This window comes from Equus przewalskii, chromosome 29 (genome assembly GCF_037783145.1).
Source record: "Equus przewalskii isolate Varuska chromosome 29, EquPr2, whole genome shotgun sequence".
NCBI lineage: Eukaryota > Metazoa > Chordata > Mammalia > Perissodactyla > Equidae > Equus > Equus przewalskii.
Window position 1 is genome coordinate 13155397 of NC_091859.1, and position 13236 is coordinate 13168632.

The following is a 13236-nucleotide window of genomic DNA, read 5'->3' on the forward strand; positions in this document are numbered from 1 at the left end:
AATGCAGACAGAAAAAGAAGCCACTGTCAGAAACCAGCAGTCAGTGAGACAGTAATCCATATTTCCGTCTGCTAGCACATAAATGATTTATAGTTGGATTTTATAAATTTGAAATTGTTTTTCTAAGTCGTTCAACCAAAAGTCAGCATGCATAATTCAGTCATCCTCCTAGTCACTGAAACTTCTTTTTTGTTAGGAAATAATATCCTATTCCTTAGAGCTACTGGTCTTGCATTTTTAAAAATGTCTTTTCTTTCTTTAAACTCTTTTGCTTAACCCGAATGTTATAGTTAATTCTCTGCTTATCTTCCATTTCCTTCTTCTAGCACGTGTTGTCTAAGACCTATACTAGTCTCTAAACTACAAAACATTTGCTCAAGAGTGTGGGTTATCAGGAAAGAACTGGAGCTCTTTAAGAACTTTCAAACCTAAAGACTCAGATTTCATGCACTCATCCTGGGGATTTTGAAATCATAGATCTCACGCTTCGCAAAGTTAAAATGACAACTTCTTGGAGTCAGAGAATGAGAGGAAATGGGGACAGAATGGTACTGGAAGTTCTTTTCCAGTATGTTCTGTATGGAATTACTTTTGAATCACTCCTGTGCGTCAGAAATCCAGAGCAGCAGCCGCAATTAGGGAGGATGTCACTTTCATTCGAGGTTCAGAAGTGGGGGAGGCTGGTGGGGGGACAAAGGAAAAGGGGAGAAGGAAGTGAGCAGAGGAGGGATGGAGATGAAGGGAGGGCACATCCCGAAGAGATAATCCCTGTGCTCTCATGACATCATCCTCCTGCATATATATATAGGGAATGGCCAAACCATCTCTCATAGTTCGCTTTCAAAGTCAGCTGAAGGCAAGAGGAAGCTCCAGAGAGAGCCCCCTTCAGCGTGTCTCTGAGGCTTGTGAACTCGGCTTGCTAGAAGGCTAAAGGAAAGGATGGCAGGAATGAAAATCCAGCTGGTATGCATGATACTCCTGGCTTTCAGCTCCTGGTGTCTGTGCTCAGGTAAGCTCAGCTGCTTTTTACAACGCCCTGAAGTGATTTCTTTTTCGTTTTTTGCAGTGTCTTGTTACTTACACTAATGTATCCTGGGAGAAGAGTTTCTCCCTTATTCTAGATCTGCTTTCTAGTGACAGAAACTGAATATTTCCTTTCTCTGCCTTTATGATTACAAGAACTGAAACGTTTCTTTCCCCTTTTTAAGTCTGCAAAGTAATCAAAGGGATTTCAGTGAAACACTTCATGCTCCCCTTTGGAACGTAATCGCTAGGAAGGAAAAAACAAAACAAGAGGTAAATTAGGCTGATCAGCATGTAATGAGACGTACAGGTGCCGTGCCCTGGGAAAGTGCAAAGCCATAATTAAAAGCCATTGCATTTAAAATGCTTCATCTCATCCTCAGTCATTCTCTCAGGAAGCAGTGGCTTCTCCCTCCTCCAAATTATTTTCCTAACTGTGTGTGTGTGTTAAGACAACAAAGAAAGTGAAAATTGATGCTTAATGAATAAATGAATGAAGCATTCTATGTAGAAAATTATTTCTAGAAAAATGCAAAAAGCTTCCAAGTCCTTTTTGAGAATATATTTTATATAGTCTTTCTATGTGATAAATAAGCATACTATTGATTTGTTTGTTTGCTTGCATGTTGTTTATGTTGATACAAAATGTAATTGGAAAATTGACATTCTTATGTTAAGGAGAATGATTTAGCTTTGCATGTGATTATTAAAGAGAAGCCACATATTGCTAAATATCTATCAAGAACTAAACTTGAAAAAAAGGTTTAAATTTGAGTAACATGAAATATGATGGTTGCAATATGCTCCAATTAATGTTTGAAAAATAATTGAATGATCACATCAAAGTGAAAAAATAAAAAACACAAGGAATAAATGCAGCTTTTAACTTCATTTCTAGTTTTAAATCTTATAAATATGACATTGAAATGTTTAATTCAAACTTCTGCTATGATATTATTTAAATTATGAAATTAAATCTAGCAGAACATATAAATGTTACTTAGTAAAATTTTTAATTTATTTTGGTCATTAGAAAAAGACCTTGAATTTCCAATGTTGCAAGTTTTTAAATGAGATAAATACCAAATTTTCTACAATTATGATTTTATCTAGTAGTTACAAGAAGTTAAAAGTATATTTAGAGTATGTGAGAAAAGCTGGGTTACTGATTAAACATTACATTTATTTGTTGAAATGTCTTGTTTATTGTTGAAACTTCTTACTGTGATAAGCCAAAATGTATGGGGATGGTGGTGTACATTTTCTATAACTGCCTAAAGGAATTTGACCCTCCTTTAGGAAAATAGCTCGGGCCCTTAGAAATAGAAGTAAAAGATCTATGGCATAATTCAGTTTCTAGATACAATGTAACAAATGGTTTCTCCAAGTAGGGCACTTTTTTTTAATAAGAATGTGTAGTGCAAGAAAGACAGTCATTTTAACTTCTACTTTATTTTATGCCATACAGATCAGTAAGTATGAAGTAAGTCACCTTATTATAGTGTTCTATAACTTTGTTTCTATTATCTTATAGAATTTAAAAAAATTTTTCTTCTCTGCTAAATATTCATTAATGGAAATGGAAAGGATATTCTAAAAAAAATCCGAAATCCATTTTCAACACCATTATACACATAACATGTATTGATGGACAACTCCGCTTTCACTTAAACAATTTCGGTAATAGCCTGTGATAAAATTGCTAAGGACACACAATTCTAAATTCTTGTTTAAAGTAGACAACAAATCTTCCAAAGTGTGTTTTGTAAAATAGCTTCTCAAGTTAATTAAATCTTGGTTTCTTTCTTATCCTGAAATTCTCAGTAAGCAATTCCCTTTGGTTTTGTCATGAAAGAGTCTCTTATATACACCTACTTATTATTTTGTTTTTAAAATATTTATATGTGTATACTCTATTTATGTAAACTATTCCTGGTAAAAATTAGCAAGCATATTTGATAAAATTCCTATTATATGATATAATCAGTTTTTTTATACCGAGATTCAGAGATTAAACCACTGTAAATCATCAATAGCTCTCCTGGCATTTACTCATGTGCTTGTTTTCTTAGAAGTGCTTCCATTATTCTAACTGCCTGTTAGCCTAAAAGAAAACTATGATTAGTTCTTTCTGAATACCATTTTAAGAAGAATAAACACATAAGACAGGCAAAAAGCCTCTAGGAGTAAATTTTGGGGGGCATGAGTCTAAAATCTGTAGGTTACAATATAATTATATGATATGTGGTTATATGGTAAACATGTGGTTTGATTTTACTCAGATTCAGAAGAGGACATGAAAGCGTTAGAAGCAGATTTATTGACCAATATGCATACATCAAAGGTAACTTTTTCTTTTCTTTACCTGAAGATTGAAAAACATATGAACTCTCACTATAAACCAGGTGTCTTTTTCCTATAGTAATAATTTCCCATCAAGACTGTCAAAACAAGAACTTCTGTTCATTGGGAAGCATTTCTGTTTTGGGGAAACTTTTCCTTGAGTTCAAAGGAGTTAAGGGTGTTGATGTGGCAGGGAAAGAAATTATAGTGACTATCAACCAATATATTGCAACTTTAATTAGATAGCCACATATTATTTATGTGGACATGTAAGTGGATTTAAAGGAATCCTGTTTCTATTCCTATCACATTGTATATGATGAAAGGTATATTGGCCTAAAGTTAAATATGTAAATGAAAATTAAGTGACATTTTTGCCTTTTGTATTGGATTGGAGAAAGTAAAGTGGAGTTCCTAAATTAGGAATGAAAGTTCATGACAATCCATGAGAAAAATGTGGTGGAGAGTGAACAGCAATAGACTGGCCAAGAGAAGCCTTGAGCTCTGCTCTGCCACTGTGACACGTGAATGATTGATCTAATTCAAGTGGGTTAGTTCACATCGCTGGCCTTCTGTCCTTATTTTTAAGCACTTGAGTTGGAGTTTATAATCTCCTAGACATTTACATTAAATCCATGCCTGGGTTTAAATTCTTCCTATAGTAGAAGTGTTATCTGTACCTGGTCATTGTTTTTACTGAACCAAGTAAAACTTTGCATACTGGACCCTATTATTACTCTCTTAGGGTCTTGAAAACAAGGTTCTTAGATCCCAATCTATACCTAGGAATAAAATTCAATTAGAATCTGCCTAATTCCAATACTGATTTACCCAGAATGAGCCAATCAGTACGTATTTAAATGCAGAGTTAGAGAACAGCATTTCCAACCAAAAGATGTTTCTCAAAGAAAAATGAACTTTCAGGCAGTCCCCTGGCACAATCAATGTGTAGCACTGGGAAACCAAGGCTGAGGACTCAACAGATGCTATTGTAAGAAAGCACATGCTCAAAACTCCTGTGTATTTTCTGAAGCAATACCCCAACTCAGGTCCTGCCACCTCAGGTTTCTCTTCCCCAATTGGATGAGTGTGTTCCAGATACCACAATCCCTAGTACATAAGTAGAGTTGTGTTTGATGGTGGTATAGAAGCGAAATACTCAGTTTTGAGTGTGTGTGTGAGTGTAGGGCATTATTATCTGAAAGCTAACAAAGAGGCATTTTCTACTATGGTCCTTAAAAGCCGTTTGGGGAAAATTGAAGCATACATGTTTCCATAATTGCCCAAATTTATAAAAATGGAATGGATTAAAACCAAATTTTACTCTAATTTGATAGGTTTCATATCAGGAATGATCAAATTTAGTTAAGTCTAAAACTCAATGACCAAATACATTTAACCTTATGATAAATATAAGCACCCTTGTTTAGCGCCCAATCAGAATAGCAATGGCTATAATCACTTCAACTCAAAAATAGGAAGACAAGTGAAGTCAATAGTCTGTGTTGGAAAATGAGGCAGATTAGAATATCTTAGTTTCTTGGTAGAGATTTTACGTCTATAATTCCAATTTTACATTGACACATAAAGGTCTAAATAATCTCCAAAATGTGGTATAGTTTGGGGAGTGTTAGCTACTTCGTGAACACATGGGTGCAAAGTTGTGATTCCTTCCTTGGCCAAGACACTGCACAGAAAAACAATTGCAGTATATGGATAGTTTAATTTTTCTTTTAAGAAAAATACATAACAAAAGTATAGACACAATAAAATTTTTTTCTTTCATTCAGTCATGGGATATATCACTAAACCAGATCATGGAAAATAATTGAATCCCATTTCTTCCTTTTAACTGAAGTAAGTAAATACAGTATAGTCAATGATGAGGAAACACCCAGAAGCATAATTATTCCAATTTTGCTGCTAGGATGGGAACAAAAAGCTCATTGTTTATTTTTTGCAAAACTGCTATTACTTATTTCTCTGTGATTCAATGAGCTTTTGGTGTGTGTCGGGTCCTATGCAAATAGAAACTCCAAACTTATGACCATTTTAACCAAATTACTACATTTAAAAAATTTAAGAGAGTAGTATTTAATATTTGTATAACTCCATTATTAAAAGCTTCAGAAAGCTTCAGCTTTCTTCTTTTCACTTTAAGTGTGTAAAACATGTGAGCAATTTCAATTTTAGAGTAAAGCTATTTAGACATTGAAATACAATGTGTAATTACACTTAAGCAACAGAAGGCCAAGAGAGACTCCAGAGTCTGAAAAGAAGTAGAAGATAATTTTTTTCTCACAGTGCAATTCTCTTTATTACCAATGCTAGTACTTTGGTATAGTTTTATTAAGAAAGAGAACCTGGACAACTCTCAAAAAGCTGGGGAAATGTTATAATTTTCTATGATTAAACTCAATGCCTTGTATACCGTAGGAGTTTAATAGATATTTATGACCTAACAATGAGAAACTAGGATTCAGTACTCAGCCTTACTTTTTGTTTTCAACTATAAAAAACTTCAGGGCTCCACCAGAGATTACTTTAATTATTTTCAATTTGGTGAAATGCTTGAATTCGCCATTTGCTGGACTCATCTGAGTTCAGCGTATTACAAATAGTGAATATTAGTAACATAGATCAGGTTTCACTTAATTAAGAAAACAGAAGTTTGACCAGGATTTTATTCATTATTGGAAAGTTAAATCAAATAATGGTAAGGAGGAACCACAAATATTCTTATTCTCCTCATCTTAAAAACAAGAAGAGGCAATATTCTAAATTTCTTATCTACGGGCTTAGGTCTATTATAAACATTTGTATAAAATAATTTAATAAGTGAGAATGTCTACTTTTAAAGAAAATTAAACAAGACACGTGTTAAAGAGTAAGGCAGATTTTATTCAAAAGGAACTACTGCAATGGGAGTTTTGTAGAGATTGGGCTCAACTTTGAATACGACAAAGACAAAAAGTAGAAATCTGATCAAAATTTGATTTTTGATCAGATGTCCAGGGTGATCAGATACCAAGGGGGAACCATTTTCACTACATTGACTTCGTGGGAGTCTTGCTAAAATTTGGCCATGCAAACCAAGGACAGTGTCCAAGGTCAGGACCTAGTCAAGAAGCCTTGAAATTTCCTTTAAACTCAAGTTTTCCAGTTTACTTGACAGTGGAACTCCTTTTTAAAAATAGTGCAGAGGGGCAGCCCTGATGGCCTAGTGGTTATGTTTGACACGCTCCACTCAGCAGCCAATGTTAGGTTTCCAGGTGCAGAACCACACCACTCATCTGTCAGTGGCTATGCCATGGTGGCAGCTCACGTAAAAAAAAATGAGGAAGACTGACAAAAGATGTTAACTCAGTGTGAATCTTCCCTAGCAAAAACAAAACAAAACATACTAGTGCAGAGTTAGTGTTGTAAGGAATACACTTTAGAAAATACTCAGTGAAATGATCTTGAAAGAGCTTCCCAGATGTAAAATTGTGGTATCCCATTAATTTTGTCCGGCAGGACGTAAGGTGTTGCTGCTACACAATGTTGCCTTTAAGTTTCCCATAGCAGAAAAATTCAAGCAATGGCTGGATAATCATGTTCAAAGGACATAGTTGAAAGGATTTCCAAGCTGGTTGAAAATGTTGTAATGAATAATATCTTTGTACTCACCGATTTGCATGTCCTTAGGATAAAATCTTCATCAAAGGATATGCATATTTACAATTTTTGTACAGATTGCCAAGACATCCTTTAAAACCTTATGCCAATCTACACCCAGACTAACAATTATTTAGAAGGGGAAGTGTCTGTTTCCACATGTCCCCATAAGTACACCGCTGAGTGTACTTATACTTTTTAAAGTCTTCTGATCTGAGGGTCCTAGCCAAGTTGAACATCATACCAAATATTTCTTTTACATAGCTCTTCTTTGATGAGTGATTCTGGATTGCTCTGCTCATATTACTTATCTAAGGTTTCAACTTTTTAGAGTGTCTTTCTTTTGTAAATCAGTCTATTCACCATTTTCTTTTAGAAGAGCTCCACCTGTGTTAAGGATATTAACATTTCGTGACAGCTTGTACAGTATAGCTTGTTTTTGACTTTAGTTCAGGTTGTTAATTTTCCAAAGAGATATCTCTCACATTTATGTATTGAAAATGATCTTTTTCTTTATGGATTCTGGTTTGAATATTTGCTTAATGACATCTTTCCAGATTTATAAAATAACTTCTATGTACTTATGCACTTTTACTTTTACTCTTATTTAACTCATCTGGATATTGTTAGACAATAACGCATCAAGAAAAGTTGTAACTAGATCTAAATCCAGATTTCCCCACAGCCGATTTTCCCAAGGATTTCAGATGCAAACTTTGCTAATTACTACATCCTCATATGTACTTGGATCAATTTTTGGACATTATGCTCTCTTCTGTTGGATTTCATGTTTATCTTGTTCTATTAACTTACTCGTTTGACTACTACAGTTTTAAAATACATTTCAATATCGGGTACAGTAAGTCCCTTCTCATTATCTTTTAACTTTTCTGAATCTTCTTGGTTCTTCCCACACATTCATGTTTCAAAATTAATTTTGTAAGTATTTTGGTAAATCCTCTCCTCTAACTTCCAGTATCTGCCTATTTTCCAAATTGGAACTTTGGCTTGCAATCGCATTACATTTGGAGAGTAATTCAGAGGGAATTGACACCAGATTCTGTTCTTACTAAGTTTTCTCACCATGGCTTTGTAGTCATTCAAATCTTATTTTTATTTTAAAGTCCTTTAGGAAAAGTTTATGCTTTTATGCTCTTTGAAATTTTTGTTAATTTTTATTAATTATTTCACATTTACATTCTCCTAAGACCTTATGTTTTCTCATTGATTATTGTTGGCACATAAGAAAGTTGTTGAGTGTGGTAATAATGGTTTCAGACAAGATCTTGTTAGAAAAGAATGGTAATTCTAGAAAGTATTATAAGTTTCAAATAAACAAATTGGTCAGTTGTGATGCTGCCTGTGACAACTATTAATGTGTGGAATGTAAGTCTCGCACTACTGTAATTGTCCAAATCTATTAGTATCATCTTAGTCCCTCCTCCATTAGACACTCAACTGAAGTGTAATTAAAAGAGAGTGGTATTTTTAATATTTTGATCTGTGATATATACATATATATTTATATACTTGTACTTACTGTCACTTATATTTCTTTCTTCCTTTGCTCCAGCATGCATCTGCACATGTGTGTGTCTAACTTTATTGCACTTTTAAAAATAAAGGATATGAGGTATTGACACTATTTAACTTTGTGATATGAAGTTACTAAATTAATAACTGTGTATTTCTTAGGCTAGAGTAACGTTAGACCCTAAAATGTAATGCCTTAGTACAGTAGAAATTTATTTCTTACTCACATAAAACAAGTTTTAACTGTAACATCTATTTTGTTTTCTATATTTCAGATCAGTAAAGCAAATGTCCCTTCTTGGAAAATGACCCTGCTAAATGTTTGCAGCCTTATAACCAGCCTGAACAGCCAAGCTGAGGAAACTGGAGAGTTTCGTGAAGACGAGCTTGTTGCAAGACGGAAATTTCCTCCTGCCTTAGATGGCTTTAGCTTTGAGGCAATGTTGACAATATACCAGCTCCGAAAAATCTGTCACAGCAGGGACTTTCAACACTGGGAGGTAAAAATATAGATATAATTATGGTTATATTAGTTAGCTCTCATTTCTACTGATATTTTTTAATCCTGATCATTATTATAACAGGAAAACTTACAAATATTAAAGAAGAATAAACCATGTGTTGAGATAAACATTTCTTTAGATCTTCTAAATGTCCTTCAAATATTTGGGATTCAACACAATATTTTTACTTCAATCTTAAAAGAGGGATATGTCTTAAGGCAGATTTGATCCATATGTTTTTATTGTGCATAAATGGATGGCATGCTTAAGTTATTTTTGGTGGTGGTTGTGGTGGCATGTGTAAGAAATTCAGAGAACTCAAAATTTTTTCTTAGAAACACAAAGTCATGGGTGTTCATCTATAGACAAACACAAAACACAACAGGTTCCACTTGTATTTGAATGTATTAGGCAATAAAACCAGAATGATAGAGATATATATCTCTCTCTCTAATATGAACGTGTGAGAAGAACAAGAAGATTTAGAAAAATTAAAAGATAATGAAGAGGGTCCTTACTCTACCAGATATTAAAATGTATTTTAAAGCTGCGGTAATCAAAGTGAATCAATAGAACTAGAATAAACATACAACCTAAGAGAAGAGAATGTAACGTTCGAAAATTGATCCAAGTACATATGAGAATGTAGTAATCAGCAAAATTTGCATTTGAAATATACATAGATATTCCTATTTCATTTGAATGCATTGGTTTTACATGTCCTTAGCAGCTAAATTAACTCCACCACAGCCAAGACAGCTAAATTCCACTACACAGAACTACAATGAAGGACTGGATGAATCTATTTATTCTACTAAATGCTATGCTGGTGACTCACCATCTTTGGTTTGGGAATGTTTGTTTGGAGGAGGCAAAGAGAAATAAAAATGCTTCAAAAAAGGATTTTTAAAAATTTTCCCAACAAAGGAAACATTTCTTTCAAATTAACCTGTAAGAGAAATTTGCTTAATATTTTATATTTCGAGTTTGCACCAACACTGGGGCTCTGAGGGTGCCTTCCTTGTTAATATCTGCCTAAGAATAACTGACTATCACACAGATACCCTGTGGAAAAGAGGAAATGCAAAGCAGAACTTTTAGCATTTATTCTAACTTGTAAACAAAAAGACATTTTCTAGTTGAAAAACAAAGAAGCCAGTTTTAATTTTACTTGCTGGACTATTCATCCCCTAATGCCAATTCCAACGAAATAGTTTAGTTAGTTTTTAAAATATTGTTTAAGTCAATAAAACTTGAAAAATACTAATTTTAACATACGGAAATGTCACTTACATGCTATTTATCCAGAAAAAAACCAAACCTCAATAAACTATTATGTGGACAAATCAGGTCCATGTAAGATTATAACTTTTGCTGTTTTAAATGTTATTGATTTAAAACAAAATGACAATATCATTCAAATCATAGTTCAAGTAATTACAGACTATACACAGAGGGAAACAAAACATCAAGAAAAATACTAGATTGACAGTTGCTGTTTTTCCTTCCCCAAAATTGAAGAGCTGTGTGGTGAAATACAGTACTTGGTGATCCAATTCTATACATATGTATTATAATTAAAAACTTAGTCTCCTGTCAGTATTAGTTATAGTCACCCTGAAGTTTAGAAGACAATCAGAAATCTGAATACAATTCTTCAGCATCTATTTATTTTTTAATTTCTGTAAGTCATGTGCAAAACTCTGGACAGAGTTCTTAAATATTTTTTGCTAGCTGAAAGTTTTGAATAAGAACAGTATTATCAGAAAAAGTGTTTGGAACTAATTTTAGAATGGGACCTATTCAATGAGATATCAGGCAATATTCCACATGGAGATTAGCTCCCTTGAGTTACTGAATCTGAACTTGCTTTTAATTATTAAGCACCACAATCTAGAGACATCCTTACCATTTAAGCAGAGCTTTCACATCTGTGAATTTCTACAGCTGAGTAAGTTATGCAAAGCAGGCATTCCTCTCTCTCTGATTGAGAAACGGATCTTTGGAATAGCTTTCAAGTCAAGTCAGTAATCACCTTAATTGAATAGAAACTTTGAAGCCAAACTTGCTTTACTAGATTCAAAACTATATTTGTTGTGATTCATGATGTATTTCTATAACATTTTGGTCTATCATAAGTTGAAGGCTGAAAAATACTCAAAGTTCTGTTAAGTATTTTTTCTTCAGTTGTAGACATTAGTGTATAGCCTTGATGGATAAAGAAATTTTTTAAAAAGGCAAACCTGGTGAACTAGGAAGAACACTGAATAGAGAGTCAGAAGAATCAGGCTCTCATCCTCGCTCAGCCACTTGATAGCCATCTGTCCTCGGATGAAATAGTTAATTGCCTTGGACCTCATATATCTCATTTATGTATATTATGCTGTCTGAATAGAAAATAAGGTAAAATGGAAAAAAATACTCTGAAATGGAAGACTGTATGCATGTGAGTTTGATTCACATTCTGTCTATCTTTCAGTTAATTCAGGAAGATGTTCTTGATACTGGAAGTGACAAAAATGACAAGGAAGAAGTTATAAAGAGAAAAATTCCTTACATTCTCAAACGGCAGCTATATGAGAATAAACCCAGAAGACCCTACATACTCAAAAGAGGTTCTTACTACTACTGAGAAGATAAATATTTTATTTACATGTGATTGTGATTTATCATCCTTTAATTAAATATCAAATTGTACTTCTGTGGAAATGTGACAGAACACAGTTATTTTGTCTCTTCTAAAATTGTGACTTATGAGATGTGATTTTACTGTATTAACATAAATTGGACTGAATGTTTTCAAATAAATCTAGATCTTCAGCATGATGTGTTGTGTATAATTAATGTTAATTAAGTCACATATAGAATGTTCTGTAATTTTGAAAAGCACTTAATGGGTTGTTTAAACAGTCAAAATGTTTGACATTTTAAGCCAAATTCTAAGAGATTATGAAAGTCTTACAGCAAAGTCTACCCTACATATCATTAACTCAAAACAAAGTAATAGTACTTCTTTCATTATTTGGCTGATCATTTTTTTAAATTGAGAGAAATACATGCTCTCTTCCCAGACTCGCTCATGAGTCTCTCAGATACAAGGAAGGTAATAGTAATAAAATAGGATCTTCTTAAAAGAATGTTTAATGAACTATTGTTAACTGTGCCTATCTTAATCAATGATCTTCAATTGAATTTGTTTTTTCTGTTAAATGAACTTAATAGCTAATAAAAAGACAATAAGCCATCAGAACCACGTGTATCTGCAGATTTACTTCCATTACAGGAATTACCCTTTATTGACTTTTTTCCCTCACATTTCAATCCAGTAAATGATAACTTTATTTTTAACTTCACTGAGGAATTTGTGTGGTTAATATTTTTCCCAATTGAGAGGGCATTTCTGAGGCAAAAGGAATACTTGAAATAACCTCTTATAAACTTCCTTTAAGACCATGCTTATGGTCTGATAATCCCTCACAGCCTTTACATTCCGCCATTAGCAGTGGCTTCCAAGACCCTCACTCTTACAGGGCTGTAGGAAGACCTCTCCTCACAGGGCTGCAACCTAGTCCATAGTCATCTATGAAAGAAAAATGTCAGGATTTGAGTTGTCTTGGAATTAAGGGGCCTTCATAACTCCATGTACTTTTGATGAGAAAGCCTCTCCCCTGCTCTGAACCCTACTCAGTAGGATATAAGAGCAGCCCACTGATCTCTGGGATTTTCTGGTAAAACCATGACTTCTCAAAAGCACCACCTCACCATCTTTCACCATCCTATCAGCTTCCACATTAAAAAGTGCCCAAAGCACTGAGCCTAGTAAGGAAACTATTTGATAGTGATTCAGAGTGTGCACTCCGGAGTAGAGTGCCCAGGTTCAGCTCCATTATTCACTAGCAGCCTTGGACAACTAGTTTGACCTCTCTGTTTCCTCACCTACAAAATGCAGATAGTAATGGGGTTTGGAGGAGGATGAAATGGTCTGATATATGTAAAATGCTTAGAATGGTGCCTGGAACATATTAATAACACACTAAATCTGAGTTCTTCTAACCACTGTCATACCACTTTTCTTTTCTCCTTCAAAAACTACAGAGCATAACACTATTTCATATACCAACCCTCTGTGTTTTGAACAACTACTGATCTCCTACTTGATTCATTGATTATCCTTGAA

General features: G+C 33.9%; 1 protein-coding gene across 1 annotated transcript; it reads left to right on the plus strand.

Moving 5' to 3' along the window:
• The first annotated feature begins 655 nt into the window (after positions 1–655).
• Positions 656–12309, plus strand: NTS (neurotensin). Its single transcript, XM_008531065.2, has 4 exons — positions 656–1009; positions 3306–3367; positions 8832–9056; positions 11539–12309. Exons 1-4 carry the CDS (start codon positions 940–942, stop codon positions 11689–11691), a joined length of 510 nt encoding a protein of 169 aa, XP_008529287.1. The 5' UTR covers positions 656–939; the 3' UTR covers positions 11692–12309.
• Positions 12310–13236: the final 927 nt, after the last annotated feature.